The 13,981-nt window shown below is 44.3% G+C and overlaps 1 protein-coding gene across 1 annotated transcript; it reads right to left on the reverse strand.

Annotated features, from left to right (window-relative positions):
* Positions 1,634-11,318, reverse strand: LOC8082081 (kinesin-like protein KIN-14P). Its single transcript, XM_021460865.1, has 19 exons — positions 10,947-11,318; positions 9,659-9,825; positions 9,439-9,582; positions 8,999-9,250; positions 8,843-8,914; positions 8,695-8,763; positions 8,435-8,593; positions 5,004-5,162; positions 4,841-4,922; positions 4,654-4,749; positions 4,371-4,547; positions 4,174-4,280; positions 3,913-4,088; positions 3,605-3,766; positions 3,259-3,512; positions 3,016-3,179; positions 2,772-2,918; positions 2,364-2,671; positions 1,634-2,257 (listed from the first exon to the last, which is right to left on the reverse strand). Exons 1-19 carry the CDS (start codon positions 11,110-11,112, stop codon positions 2,131-2,133), a joined length of 2,988 nt encoding a protein of 995 aa, XP_021316540.1. The 5' UTR covers positions 11,113-11,318; the 3' UTR covers positions 1,634-2,130.

Genomic DNA, 13,981 nt, shown 5'->3' on the forward strand with positions numbered 1-13,981 from the left:
GTAACCGACTCGAACTCCTCTCCAACACCCATGAGGATGTAGGAGACGACCTCATCGTCGTCCAGCTTCTTGCCCGCCAACGCCATCTCGTCGGCCAAGCCCTTCATCTTGGTGAAGAATTCCGCCACGGTTGACGACCCCTTGGTTGCCGTGGCGAGCGCCATCCGCGTGGACATGATCCGGGCGCGGGACTGGGACGCTTGGAGCGTCTGGATTGCGGCCCACAATTCGGCCGCCGTGGTCGCGTCCGCGACCTGGGAGAAGGTGTCCTCGGAGAGGGATGTGAAGAGGTAGCTGCAGACTTGGCTGTCCTTGGCCAACCACTTCTCATATTCCGGATTGACGGCCGGTTCCGCCTTGTTGCCCGCCGCCGCAGCAGCGGCGGCGTCGACCTCAAGAAACTCAGGAGGGGGTTTGGTGGTGGGTTTGGTGAAACTCCAGAGCTGAGCGCCCTGCAGAGTGGCTGTGACTTGAGCAAGCCACATGTTGTAGTTGCTACGAGTTAGTTTCTTGGTTACTAGTGGGAGAAAACTAAAGAAGGAAGCGGCAGCTTCAGAGGAGGTTGCCATGAGGATCGATGTATCCGTGAGGATTTTTAGGCTTTGATACCATATAGAAATAGGAGGTAACGGGATGACCATCCTGGTTCCCGGTTCCGTGTTTATATAGTGAAGGGAAGAGCCCCCTTCGTGGCTGTACATGGAGATCGTTTACAATAAAGACTTGACTTAATCTACAAGCTCTTCTAGCCTATGCATGTATGGCGTCTATTCAATACTGCTGAATATTGTGCCATGTGTCATGCTTCTAACATATTCAACACACTAACATGCACCGCTAACACACACACTATTTTCAGCTACTATATTCTAACAGTGCCACCTTGTTGTCTCCTTCAATATCACTCCTGTCCACCCTATCACTCCTACCTCCACCTAGCCTTGCCTACCTCGGACGCCAACCCGTTAAGCAGGGCCCACTAATACCCTACCTCTGTTCACCCCGCGTCTGGCCACATGTGCCTCCCACTCACCCACCACTGCCCTCCATCCTGTCATTCCCTAATTAGAATTGGAGATCTTGCACACCTCCCATCCCTCGTTCATCATGAACCTCACCCACCACCATCATGTTTCATTACTATAGAAAACTTTACCGAGATGCGCAAAAATGATTAACCAGGGTGGGCGTCGCAACTAGCTTGGATAAAAGGCCACGATAAATGGGACCTTTTTCCGAGACGATTGAATGTCCACCTCGATAAATCGAATAAAAAACAAAAAAGAAAAACACGTGGATAAGCCTGGTGAGCCTATCCACAGGCTGCTGCCGTAGTCGGGGCGCCATCGTCGTCATCATCATTGTCAAATCCAGATTGCCATCGCCTTGTCCACGCGTGCTACCGGGGTGTGGCCCCCGTCACCGCACACGTGGAGCCCGATCTGGTGGAGTGGACCCAGATCGGCCACTCACAGTGAGGAAGGGCGATGGATCCGCAGGAGAAATAGGTGAAATGCTAAGTCTTTAACTAGTTGTTAGCCAACTAGCTAGCCAAACATATCTAATTTAGGCTAATTTTTAGCCCATGTATAAAACATGTCCACAGTAGAGCTCCGTTTCTCTTGAAGAATAGTTTCAAACTTTGAAATATTCAATTTTGTTCACAAGCTTTAATTTCGCACATGTAATTGTTGTTAAAGTAATGTATTCATGACCATGACCATGACTGAAAAATGGCAATCTTCTGGGACTAGAAGGATTATATCCTCTTTTGTGAAGTCACGTATGGTTAGCATCTTCATCCTGTAAGGAATACCACAAAAATTTACATGCAACCAATCACAGGGTTGGACGTGACTCATGATTCATGAAGTCATCAGAAGGTTAAAACATCCTTGTGGCCATGATCTCTTCCCATCCTGGAGGTTTTTCCGGCTTGTTTTCTATCTGTACTACAACAAAAATGAAACGAGTGATTTACAGCATATGGCTGAAGATCAAGCAACCTCTCTCAAAAGGACTGACATATTCATCTGACAAACATCAATGCATCACCCAGGATCAACATGTTTATCTGTCCTTGACCATGGTGAAGTTGGTCACAACAAAACCAAGTTTCATCTGGATTGCTTACTTCCTGGTTCCTGTTTTACCATTTGGAGTTTTCTTTGCTTCGACTCCGCTCTTCTTGGTTAGCGTCGGTGAGGGTGCACTCAACTTTTTCTGTAATGGCGATGACCTTTTTGCAGGATTCACTCTAAAGTAATTAAAAAGAAAACAGCGTAGTTCAGAATAGTTGATCTCAGCATTTGCTAAATACTTTCTAGCACAATTTAAAGATATAAATTAGAGGAGATGATTACCTAAGGTCTGAACTTTTTGCACCCTTGAGTTGGGTCTTTCTTGCAGCTGAGCCCCCTCCATTTGCTAAACCTGAAGCTTTTGGGGCACTAGATGGTCTCACACAATCTAGATCTGACGAGCAATTAGTTGCAACCTCGAAATCATCGGAATCCTCTGTTGCAACAGACCCAGACCAGCTCCATTGCTGTTCAGGGCTGCTTCTTTGGTAGAAGGCAGGATCTTGTGTGCCATCAGCTCCCAACTCTGGCAGGGAATTGCTGCTCCCGAACTGTGAGTGCTCAGCTAAATCTCCCAATGCTGAGTCGTTCTGAGCACCATTACAAGTATCAATCCATGAATGGATCAATTCAAATTGTGATCAAGGAAAAGACCATATCATAAATTTTGGCTAAAAATGAAAGGAATACCTCTATACTTCCATCTTCTATTGGGTGCCTCGATGCAGGTGATGCATTACCCATTATCATTCTATATATGTCTGGGCTTGATTGAGTGCTTCGTATGCTCTCATGATCTCCATCTTTCCTAGCTAATGCTGCCCTGAGGCAAGCAATCTGCAGTAAGAAAGTAATGAGGCACAAATTCATAGAAGATATTGGTCACAAGCCCTGTGAACTCAAGAAAGCCATGAAACAGAGTTCATAGACGAACCTGTTCTTTGAGCTCTCTGACTTCTCCTCCTTCCTTGTTTGACTTGGCTGCTCCAAGCTCAATAGTGGCAACACGCTCGGCAAACTTCAAAGTACTTATGGACTCACTAATAGCATCTGGTTCTGGAGCTATGTGAATAAACATCAGTGTTTTCGCTTGTCCTCCTGAAAAATGGAAACAAAATACTTACAACACGTTTGTTCGACAAGTTGCAAACCAAGGATATGGAGCTTTGATAGTTACCAAGAGAGTCTTGTAATAGTTGAGTAAGTTTGCTATTTCTGTAAGGAACATGTGTGCTTTTCTGGGCTAGGGCTGCAATCACATCGCCTAATGCAGCCAGTGACTTGTTTATGTGTGCTGCCTCCTTTAATCTATCTCCTACCACTTCAGATTTATCAACTCTTTCACTGCCAGCTAGATCCACAAGATGCATGCAACCTCTTAGGACTGTTCCAGATGTTAAATCTCGTCCTTGAACATGAACAGTCAGACAGCTGTAATTGGTTTACTCAAACATCAGCTAAAAACACCAAGTTCAACATCATGCCTGGAACTGGAGGCACTAATGCAAAAGCAACAAACAAACCTATGGGAGCGACTACTTCGGTCATTCATGGCAGTTGAGCAAACTGCACGATTCTTTTGGCCAAGATTCATCAAGTCAATTACATCAGAAGTCGATGTGACTGGAACCACATTTGCATCTGGAACTGCAATTCCTTTCTGAGAATTATTTCGAATTTCCAATGTTTCTTGCCGTTAAGGAGGTCCAATATCATAAATAAATAGATGTTCAATATATGCAAAAAAAGTTAAGATATCTAAGAGCAGGATTAATATCAAGCTCAGTACAAAATTGCTTTCAGAAAAAAAAGGTTCAGTACGAAAGGATATTTTTTGTTTCCACCATTCTGAAGGAGATCTCTCACTTGCTCGTTGTAGACTTCCATCATCTGTACAGCAATTTCATAACAAATTGTATCTTTCCGCTGCTCCTGGATACTGAATAGATCATTTAGTGCTCTGTAGTTGACACCGAGCCCTTCTTCTGTCAAAATTTTGGGACCACTCTGTAGCAGCCAGGAAACAATGTTTTCATATTGTAAAAAGTATCAATACTCGTGTAAAAAGTAACATAGTTGATAAGTGAAGCACCATTGTAAATGTCTTTCCCGATCCAGTTTGGCCATATGCAAATATACAAACATTGAAGCCATCAAGAACAGAACGGACCAAAGGTTGCATGTCTGTAAAGACCTCCTCTGCACTAATTGAAAGATTTTATGTCACTTAACTAAAAAAAAGGTCTAATATCAAACAGATAATTCAGTGGAGCAACTTGTGAGTTTAACCTTGTGTGGCCAGGGGCCCAAAGACACTGTTGAAAGTAAAAGACTTCTTTGCATCTTTTCCATATTTTGATGGTACCATAAGTGTGATGGTTCTATCTTCTATTCCAGCAACACTGCTCGAGGAACTTACTTTTCCAGGAAGGAAAGGTCTCACTCGACAGTAAACTCTGATATTTCCTTGTGACAAAGAAGAAAAGAGATTTTTCAGCATGCACATCACATTAAATCATGAAACAGTATATAGTCCTCATGTTTCTAGTACATAAGACTGAAAAAATTATACCTCTAAGGTCTTGTATTTGGTTGTAAAGCTTGCGGTTTTCCTCAACAACCTTACGGTATCCAGAAGCCGCATGAGAAACAATACGCAAATGATCACCTAATACAGCACAATATGATGATGAACACCAAAACTTTGGAAGAAAAATGTTTAATGGTTACAGATGCCCAAAGTTCAGCACACAATATACCAAGCTTTTTAAGGTCTTCAGAGTACAGCAGTTTTAACTTCTCCATGCAAGACTTAACAGTGGACATGTTACTTTTCAAATCCTACAGTCAGTCTCAATAGTCAATGAATGATAGTGAAAAATATAACTAAATTCACTGAAGAACACAAAGCATTTGAAATACCTGGATCTGTTTCTGTTCTCGATCAAAATTTCTCACTGGCTTTGGCATATGTTTGTTGACATTATCATTGCTTAGTGGTGCAGGTACTAATGTGCTTACATCTTCCATCAGACTCGACGCATTCTTCTCAACTTCGTCCATCTTAATTTTTTCAGTGGCCTAATGACAAATATTAGTGCATGGACCAATTTCAGCCAGAATGAAAACAATTAACAATTTCACATGTTTAGATGAATAGTTCTATAATACTCCTTCCATTCCAAATTGAGTAACTACATGTATTAGATTTATCTAATTGAAAGAAGCGTTGTCCCTCGCGAGCTCCCCTAGGGAGACTTGGGGGCGCTCACCGGTGCCGCCACCCACCTCCCTCCGCGCCACCCCCTCGGCCGCCGCCGGCGGCCTCTGGCATGCGGTGGCAGCGGCCCCCAAAAAGGGTACTCGTCGTTGTTGGAATATAAGTGAATTGCCCACCTCTCCCCATCAGCTTAAGCTTTTGGGTTGAACTGGTCGGTGCATGCAACTCAATACGGTATCATTCGCCTAGGTTTAGATTTTAACCCTAGGCGCCGCCGCTCCCGCACTGCGCGCCCTCGGGGAGAGGTCAATCTCCGCCGAGGGCAGCGCCCCTCTTTAGGTGCCCGATCCTATTGATCCGGCTGCCGTCGTCGTCGTCGCACAGCAGATCGGGATCTCCCATACGTCATTGCCAGGTTCCCGCCGCCGCCTCGTCCCCAGGCTCACCACCGGCTGTCGCCATCAACACCTGATCTTCATCACATTGAGGCAGATGGATCTCGCCCCATCCCGTGTCGCCGTGGTGGCGGCTAGGGCCGGCCACACGCCTCGCCCCTGCGCTGCCATGGAGGCAACCAGATCTGGCGTGTCGCTGTTGCGGGGTAGATCTGCCCATCTCCACCTCGTCGATCTGCGTTGGCGCCTTCGACCCCACGTGTTCGTGACCCGCCGTGCGCCTTGCGCCACCCGATCAGGACTGGGTACACCTGATCTGCTGTTGTTGTATCTTTTTGGTTTGTCCGATCACTGATCGGGATTGAGTCGCCCACCGCCCGTCAACCTCACGCGTTCTACTCCGGCATCGACATCGACTTCATTGACAACGTCTCCGAGTACTACGTGCATCTTCTCCAAGCAACAGGGCTGCTATTTTGTCGCCTCATTAGGCCACATCACCATTGTCCGTGTGTACGCTTCGCTGTTGCATCTCCATCGCTGTCATCTGTGGATCGACGACTGTGCTACGCAATCCCTGCTGCGCCATCCGTCTGCACAAGGTCTTCGTCCTGCTGATTGGGTCTTCGCCACGACGACTGCCTCGACGCGTCTCTGTCATTACCATGGTGCCCCTTGTGTGCCTGCAGCTCCATCGACACACAACCCAACCACAACTACATCGACCTCGGCCATCTTTAGCACGACTTCTTCGACCACGGCTATTGTGCCCTTACGCTTGGCTACCTCGACCCCATCAGCTTAAGCTTTTGGGTTGAACTGGTCGGTGCATACAACTCAATAGTCGTAGCCACCTCTCTCTCCCCCTCTCTCCTACTCCACCCCTCCTCTTCACCTTTAGCTCTAGCGTCATGCCTAGCCGGTGGGGGCGAAGCTGGGCCTCTCGGGGCCAAATTTGGCATTCTCCACCGTGCAGGCCTCTAGCGCCATGGGTCTACCGGCATCGACGCCGGCCGGCAGTAGGCGGATCTTGCCAGGCCTTGCCTCAGGATAGCAGCTAGCTGGGACTCCGAGCGGGGCGGCGATGACCTGCTAGGGCCACCCAAGTCTATGGCTGGTGGCCAGCTTGGTCGCGCGGCAGCTAGCCACGCCTGGGCTGGCAGGTACCTGGTGCCCGGCGCCACCTCGTTCTTGGTGTCCAGCCTTTGATCTAGTGTTGTTTCGCAGGATCCGGCGGCCACTTGGGTGGATCTAGTGATGTCCACTAGGTGCATGTGATGGGCTCCTGTAGTGGTGTGGGCGCGTAGTTTGGCCGCGGTCGAGCTGGCGGCGGAGTAGCATGTCTGGTGTGGTGTGTGTGGTTTGGCCGCGGCAAACCAGCGGCATGGCCGTGTGCTGTGGCACCCTCCCCTCTGTGCCACGCTCTCTAGCCATCTCTAGCCACTGAGAGCCTACTCTCTTGATGAGGAGAGTAGAGCACCGGGTGGATAGACCGAAGGCATCAGCCATGCCTGTGCCCACGATAGCAGTGACAGCATGGTGGAGGCATCGGGGCATTGCTGCTACGATGCGGGGCATAGGGGTTGTGTCCTTGTTCGATAACGCGGGAGATGGCTACATGATCAACACATGTGGTGCAAGCTTGGGTGGATTCTAGACGAAATTCTTGCTCGGTTTGCTACCAACAATGATGCCGCTCACGAGTGTAATGTTTCTTCTTGGAGGCGTCATCAAGGTTCCATCTGCCATCCTGTTGAGTTTGATCTCCGGGTAAAAACCCAAACCGGTGATCCCGGTCAAGCAATGGTGGCATCTTCCAATGTCATTCTGTTCCTGGAGGTGTTGCTTTAGAGATCATTGGCACCTCCCTACGCCAAAGACATAGCCCTCCCTTTTTGATGATTAGGCACAAGTTCTAACCAACAAACTACGCTACTAGTGTCTTAGCTTTGCGATTCTCCATGATCCTCGATTGCCTTGTCTCAACAAATGCCGGTAATGAGACCATGATCCCCTCTTATGGATCTCCTCACGCTCCTTTTGCCAACCCTCCCTCCATTGTGGTTTCCTCCCCATAATTGGTGTTAGCGGGCGTCAACTGGGTCCTGGATGTGCTTTAAAAACTTTGTAGTTACGATTGTCATCTGTCATTTTTGACTTGAAGCTTAACGGTCGCCCTAGGAGTGGAGGTCACTGAAGTTCAGCCACTTGATGGTGGTGTTAGTTGGTGAATAACTTCATGCTTATCATGGGAGTTCTTTGTTCTCCTCTGTTAGTTTTGTGGTTGTCCTCCTCGTTGTCCCATGCGTGTTTGGTGGTGTTGTGTTGTAAGTGTGTGTTCTCTATTGTATCTCGTTGAGCGGTAATCGATATTACCTCTCCAATGCAATATATTCAGGTGGGAAATACCCCCCCCCCTTTGACTCAAAACAAATTTGTTAGTTTTGTCTTGAATCGAACTTATTTAGCTTTGGCCAAATATATAGAAAAATACACCGACATCTACAACATTAAATTAGTTTCATTTATTGACCATCATAAGATGTCTTGATAGTGTATTTATTTGGTATTCGAGATATTAATGTATTTTCTATAAATTTGGTCAAAGTTAGAGATGTTTGTCTAAGGAGAAAATAAAATATTACATTTTAGGACAGAGGGAGTAGCAAATACTTAATTGCAGTATTGTACCAAATTAAGAACATTCAATTATTGTTGTATTCACAAAATGTAGATACCTTTTCCAGATCACTGTGGGAAGTAGACTCCACTTGTGGAGAGTCCACTCTGGATAATGACTTACTGACATTGGTGTCAAAGGGAGAGTCAATTCTCAAAACTGAGTTACGGTCATTTGTATCCATAGTGTCTTTCACCTGTTCCATAGTGTCTTTCACCTGTTCCATAGTCTCTATTATTCCAACTGTGCATATGGTTGGTTAAGTCAAAACTCAAAACGCAGAAAGAATTGTGAGGTTGGTAAAAGAAGTGAATATACCAATTCACTCTGGCTTGCAATACGGCGCTCAAATTCATTAATTACTTTGCTCAAGAGTGATTCTACAACCTGAAAATTTACAGATTCAGTATGAATATTTATTATCTCAACCACATTGCATAAACAGCTAGCTACACAGTAGGCTCACTGATGGAATTTCTTCTGGTTTCTTATCTGAGAGAACTGTTTGAACAAGCATCCGGATGGAGTCTGGAGTAGTCTACAGCGAAGAAGATGAGTATCACCACAAATTAAAAAAGAGAGTTAAGTAATGTGAAAGAAGAACTAGGTGATGGATTCTTACTGTTTCAGTAGGTTCTAGAGAAAAATCAAGACCTATTTGCTCCAGTGATATGCCATCTCGAAGTAATTCAGCTGAGTGACTCCTCATCATCACCTTCGTAAAAGGTTCATTATTCTTGCGAATGGAATGCTTTGCAGACAAGGGCTTTACAATGCCACCATATTTGAATGGAGATTGTTTTCCCACTTGCTTAGCATCACAAAATAACTTCAGAGCAAGAACACAGTCTACAACTCGAACACCTTGTCCACCCTGAGGTTGATGGCAAGTAAAAATATAAAATTGGGATGGATAATATAAATAGCTTAGTTAATAACTTTTTTACAGCAGCACTCCTTATTAATCAGGGTATAATCCACTAAATAGTACCAAAATTGTGGTGTTAATAAAAATGTGTCGATCATTCAAGTTAGAAGTAAATAAACCAGACAAAGTGTAACCTTTTCCAGGTCTGATGCCTCAAATGTTGGAAGACCTAAATCTTGCAGGCCAATGAGGAAATTCCTCACATTCTCAAAGTACTGATATGCACAGAGACCTGTACCATCGGCATGGACAGTAGAATCCGATGGCACCTCCACAACCTAAAAGCATCATACTTAGCATGCAAAATCACAGTAGAAAATGAAATAGTACAGATCTGAAGGAGAGAAATGCAACCTTGAGTACAGCACCAGGTTGAATCTTATTAAGTGCATTGCAGAGAATAATGCCATTTCTCAGGCCAACACGGAATTCCTCCTCAGAAGGCTCTTCTGCAAGGTCCTTCGCACACACTACCCCAACTATCCTTCGCAACCAGTTGGCTGCCTCATACCTTCTTATTGCTGCATTTCTCAAACCAAAGGAAGCACCAATTCAAATGATCCTGATTATGCTAAGCTGCTAACAACAAATGGCCACAGGTGTTTACATCCAAAGATACAAAAATAGACCATACCATTTTTTTAAACAAGTGCTATATCACTTAAGTGTAAATCTGTGCTATTAGCCTAATGACAGTATGTTTTTTGAACGAAAACCTAATGACAGTATGTAAAGAACTTGATTACAAGATTGGCGTTGTATCGAACCTAAGTGGAACAGTGGATCAGCAGTCATCACATTCTTAAACAAAAAATAATGGTATTCTCTATGCAGGCATATGTATGGAACCGATATCAAGGCCACCTCTTTGTCATGACAACCACGATGATCTAAGAAGTAACTACCTATAAACTACAATTATGTTGTTGGCCCGCGTAGCAAAGAATAAGGAATCATTGCAGCTAAATCTAGTGTTATGAATGCCTACGAGAGAGTAATCATATAGGAACACATTTGGCTATTAAAATGAGTTATGGAATTTGTTAGGAATTGTATTGCGCAGGAAGAGCATCGCAGGTGCAGGGTTATGATTATGGACACAAAACTTAATCCATCTCCAACTTGTCACTTTTATTGAGCCAAGTCTGATTAGATTATTAAGCATGAAGCTAAGTCAGCTAAATGTGAGATGAAACTCTAACGGATACATAACTCAAACTAGCATTAATGTGACTAGAGCAAAATTCAAGCTCTCCAAGAGGATAAAAACCTATTCTAGCATACTAGCACACCATATTCCGTCTAATACTATTTCAAGCGAGAAAAGATAAAAAAAAAATAATTTATTCCTTGTAAATATTAACAGAGGAAACAATTGCGTTGATCCAGGACTATTATGAGCATAATCGAGTAAGCTTCTATATATCCAAAACAAAACTAATTAAAAGCGTGCACCGAGCCACCGACTAAAAGATCATGACTGAATCACAAAAAAAAAAAAGTAAATTCCAGCCTACCATGGACGCAATAGCCTTAACTCAAATCGAATACTTACTTACCATACCATTAAAAGATGCAAATTTCCTTCGAAAAAACAAAAGATGCATTTTTTTTTCACCAAGAGAAATACACCGCGACTCACCAGCTTCCTCCGCCTTGCGCCAGGCAAGGTCGAGGTTCCTCCAGGACCCAACTGTGTCTCCTCCTCCTCCTCCTCCTCCTGAGCCGCCGCATCCTCCACCCTGCTGCCGCATCACGTCCTCCACGACGGCCGCGGCGACCGCCGCCTCCTGCTCCGGCGACGCCATGGGAGGGCCCGGACCCAGGACCAGCGCCGATCGAACCCGGCGACCCGACCGCCGCTGGGACGCCTGGGAGGAGGCGCGATCGCTGGGAGGAGGGACGGGGAAGCCGGTGGAGGGGAGCTCGCTTCCTTATTCCTGCGGACGGAATGGTATGGTGGTGGTGGTGGTGGTGGCGCTCGCGGGGTTGGTGTTTTTGAGGTCGGGGTGGGGAAGAGAGTGGAAATCGGAGGACTTTGAGGGCTGCTCTGCATATATATATATTTCTTGGAGAAATTAGGGAGACTAAAATTGGGTGTCCTCCTATCATTTGGGCTATTTTTGCCTAGATTCTTGGGAGGAACTGTGGTTGCGTTTGTCATGTGCTATTTTACTTGTTTTCATTGCTTGCTGTTGAAAAATAAGGCCCTGTTTGGTTCCACCAACTAAATTTTAGCTAGCTAAACTTTAGTCACTTTAGTAGCTAAAGTTCCAAACACATTGACTAAAAGGGGCTAAAATAGTTTAGTTCCATTAGTCACCCAAGAGTAGCTAAAATAATTTTAGCTAACTAAAATTTAGTTGGTGGAACCAAACAGGGCCTAAATAGTCTTTGGGTATAAATACATTACCTTTTTTAGATCTCTAACGAATGTTGCTGACATTTTGTTTACAATGTTGATGCTGCCCTTGATGATTTCAATGTGCAAAATCTACAAAAAGATAAAATCTTACTGGTGACATAACTGACTATAATATATTTTTGGCCAAATGTGTTTCTTAAACTACGGGATATTGAGTGTTGGACATGTGCATGTAGGAAATTGGTTGTTTGAGAAAAATATTCCAACTATGGAATATTTTCTCAAACTATGGAATACTTTTCTCAAACAACCAAATATGTTTCTCAAACTACGGAATATTGAGTGTTGGAATATTTTTGTAGTTTCTCAAACATATATATAATCAAGAGGACGTGTGCATGTAGGGAACTGGTTGTGCAACAGCTAAAGAAACTACAAAAAAGTTATATAAATAAATGGTGCCTGAAAATCAGTTATGCAGCAATATTTAGCGAAAAAAGAAAAGATAGATGAAGAAATGGTGTCTTTCCATAACTTGCACGATTATGGCACTTACCCAGGCCCGTCGGATGGGGGGGGTGCAGGCAGTGCACAGGCCAGGGGCCCATAGCCTCGGGGGCCCATGAGTATACCCATGTATACTACATGTATTCAGTGCTTGCTTCCTATCCCAGGTGAGTCACGATGATGCGAGTATGTGACCCTTCCAATTCCTGAACGCGATCGTGATTTCCTTTCCTTTGTGGTGATGGCTGCTCGGTGGCCTCGCGGGAATCACGGCCGTGGAGACGTCGATTCATAGTTTGACGGCGGCGGCGCGGCAGGCGTGACCTCGTCGGCGTGCTGCAGCCTTGCGGCACTGCAGATCAAACACGACATGCACTTAGCAGGTTCAGATCGGCGCCGAACTTCGTTTCAATTGATCTTCTAGTTTTCTTTTGATCCATGATCCTGCCCGGTCTCCCTCGAAGGCCTCAATTGAATCCCTCTCTCCTTGTCTTGTCAATTGCATTGACTCCAATCAGTTATCCGTTTTTAGTTCAGTTCATCAGTTTGTCATTCCACGACTCTGTGACTCTGTGGCTAGCGGTAAGTAATTGCTGTGAATTTACACTTCTAATTTAGTTATCAGTTGTAGGGATCTTATTTTCTAAATTTTAAATTCTAATTCAAATATATGCTGAACTAAGTATCTTATTTTCCCAAGCATTATATTTGAGGTAACCATAATAATTATTTTATCATTCTTTTAGTTTCTTCGATGTAATGACATTTTCTTATGAACTAAATATATGATGAAATTTTTGTCTTATTAATAGTATTATATATTTCAGTCGTCATATTGAAACGCTAGATTGCCGGGCCTTAATATTTTGCTTGCACAAGGGCCCTAAAAATTGTTGAGACGGCGCTGCACTTACCATGTGCATTTGGCCCCTTCTAGTTTAAAAAAAATCAATGTATTTTTGCTAGGAGTTCTGACAAAAATTATCGATTATGTGAGTGTACACTTGGAGAGAAACATGGGGTTTTCATCTGCCTGCAAGCTGTTCCAGTAAATTGTGACCTAACAGTCAATTTAATTAGTATATTGATTATAACTCAACCAATAACTGGATACAACTGTATTTCCCTTTGAATTGATTTTGTTTAATATGTAAAGATAATAATTCCAGTATCCAACTCTCCACATATATGTTTGTCTAATTAATACTCTGTTTGAGAATTGTCCGCATTAGTACAAAACTCACATGTACACAATCGATTGATTCCAAATAAGTAACATAGCCGGGTTTGCCATAATTACCATGTCAAATGTAAACCACGGTCTACTGCACATCTAGAACCATCGTTAACAACCAATAGGATAACAACCAACTATATCACACATGTACAATTGATTCAATATATATGGCGATCGGTTTTGCCTTAAGTACCCTTTCAAATGTAAAGCACAGTATGTTTTTTTTTGAATCTGGGTACCTCTTTCATTACTCCGCTAACAAATCGTTAGCAACAATAACAGCAATGTTTTCGGGCACAGAGATGGATATCAACTCTTCACCCTCATTACACAGATTACCCAACGCAGCCAGCTCATGAGCGGCTCTATTACAAATTCTACCGATGAACACACACTTCCATGAAAGGAAATTTGATGCAAGCAAGAACTTAGTCTCATCTATCAAGTGTCCTACCACTGAATCATCATATGAGCAGGACTTTAGGGCCTTCACCACCTCTTGAGCGTCAGTCTCAACAATAATTCGCCCAATTCCCAAATCCACGGCCAGCTGAATTGCTTGCAGGCA

Source organism: Sorghum bicolor, chromosome 5, assembly GCF_000003195.3.
Source record: "Sorghum bicolor cultivar BTx623 chromosome 5, Sorghum_bicolor_NCBIv3, whole genome shotgun sequence".
NCBI lineage: Eukaryota > Viridiplantae > Streptophyta > Magnoliopsida > Poales > Poaceae > Sorghum > Sorghum bicolor.

Bases quoted from the DNA above. Each gene is read 5' to 3' on its own strand.
- LOC8082081 (XM_021460865.1), bottom strand. From the start codon at position 11,112: ATGGCGTCGCCGGAGCAGGAGGCGGCGGTCGCCGCGGCCGTCGTGGAG. The intron at 9,826-10,946 runs GTGAGTCGCGGT...TGAGAAATGCAG, and splicing joins GCGCAAGGCGGAGGAAGCTG to CAATAAGAAGGTATGAGGCA. The intron at 4,923-5,003 runs GTATTTCAAATG...GACTGACTGTAG, and splicing joins GAGAACAGAAACAGATCCAG to GATTTGAAAAGTAACATGTC.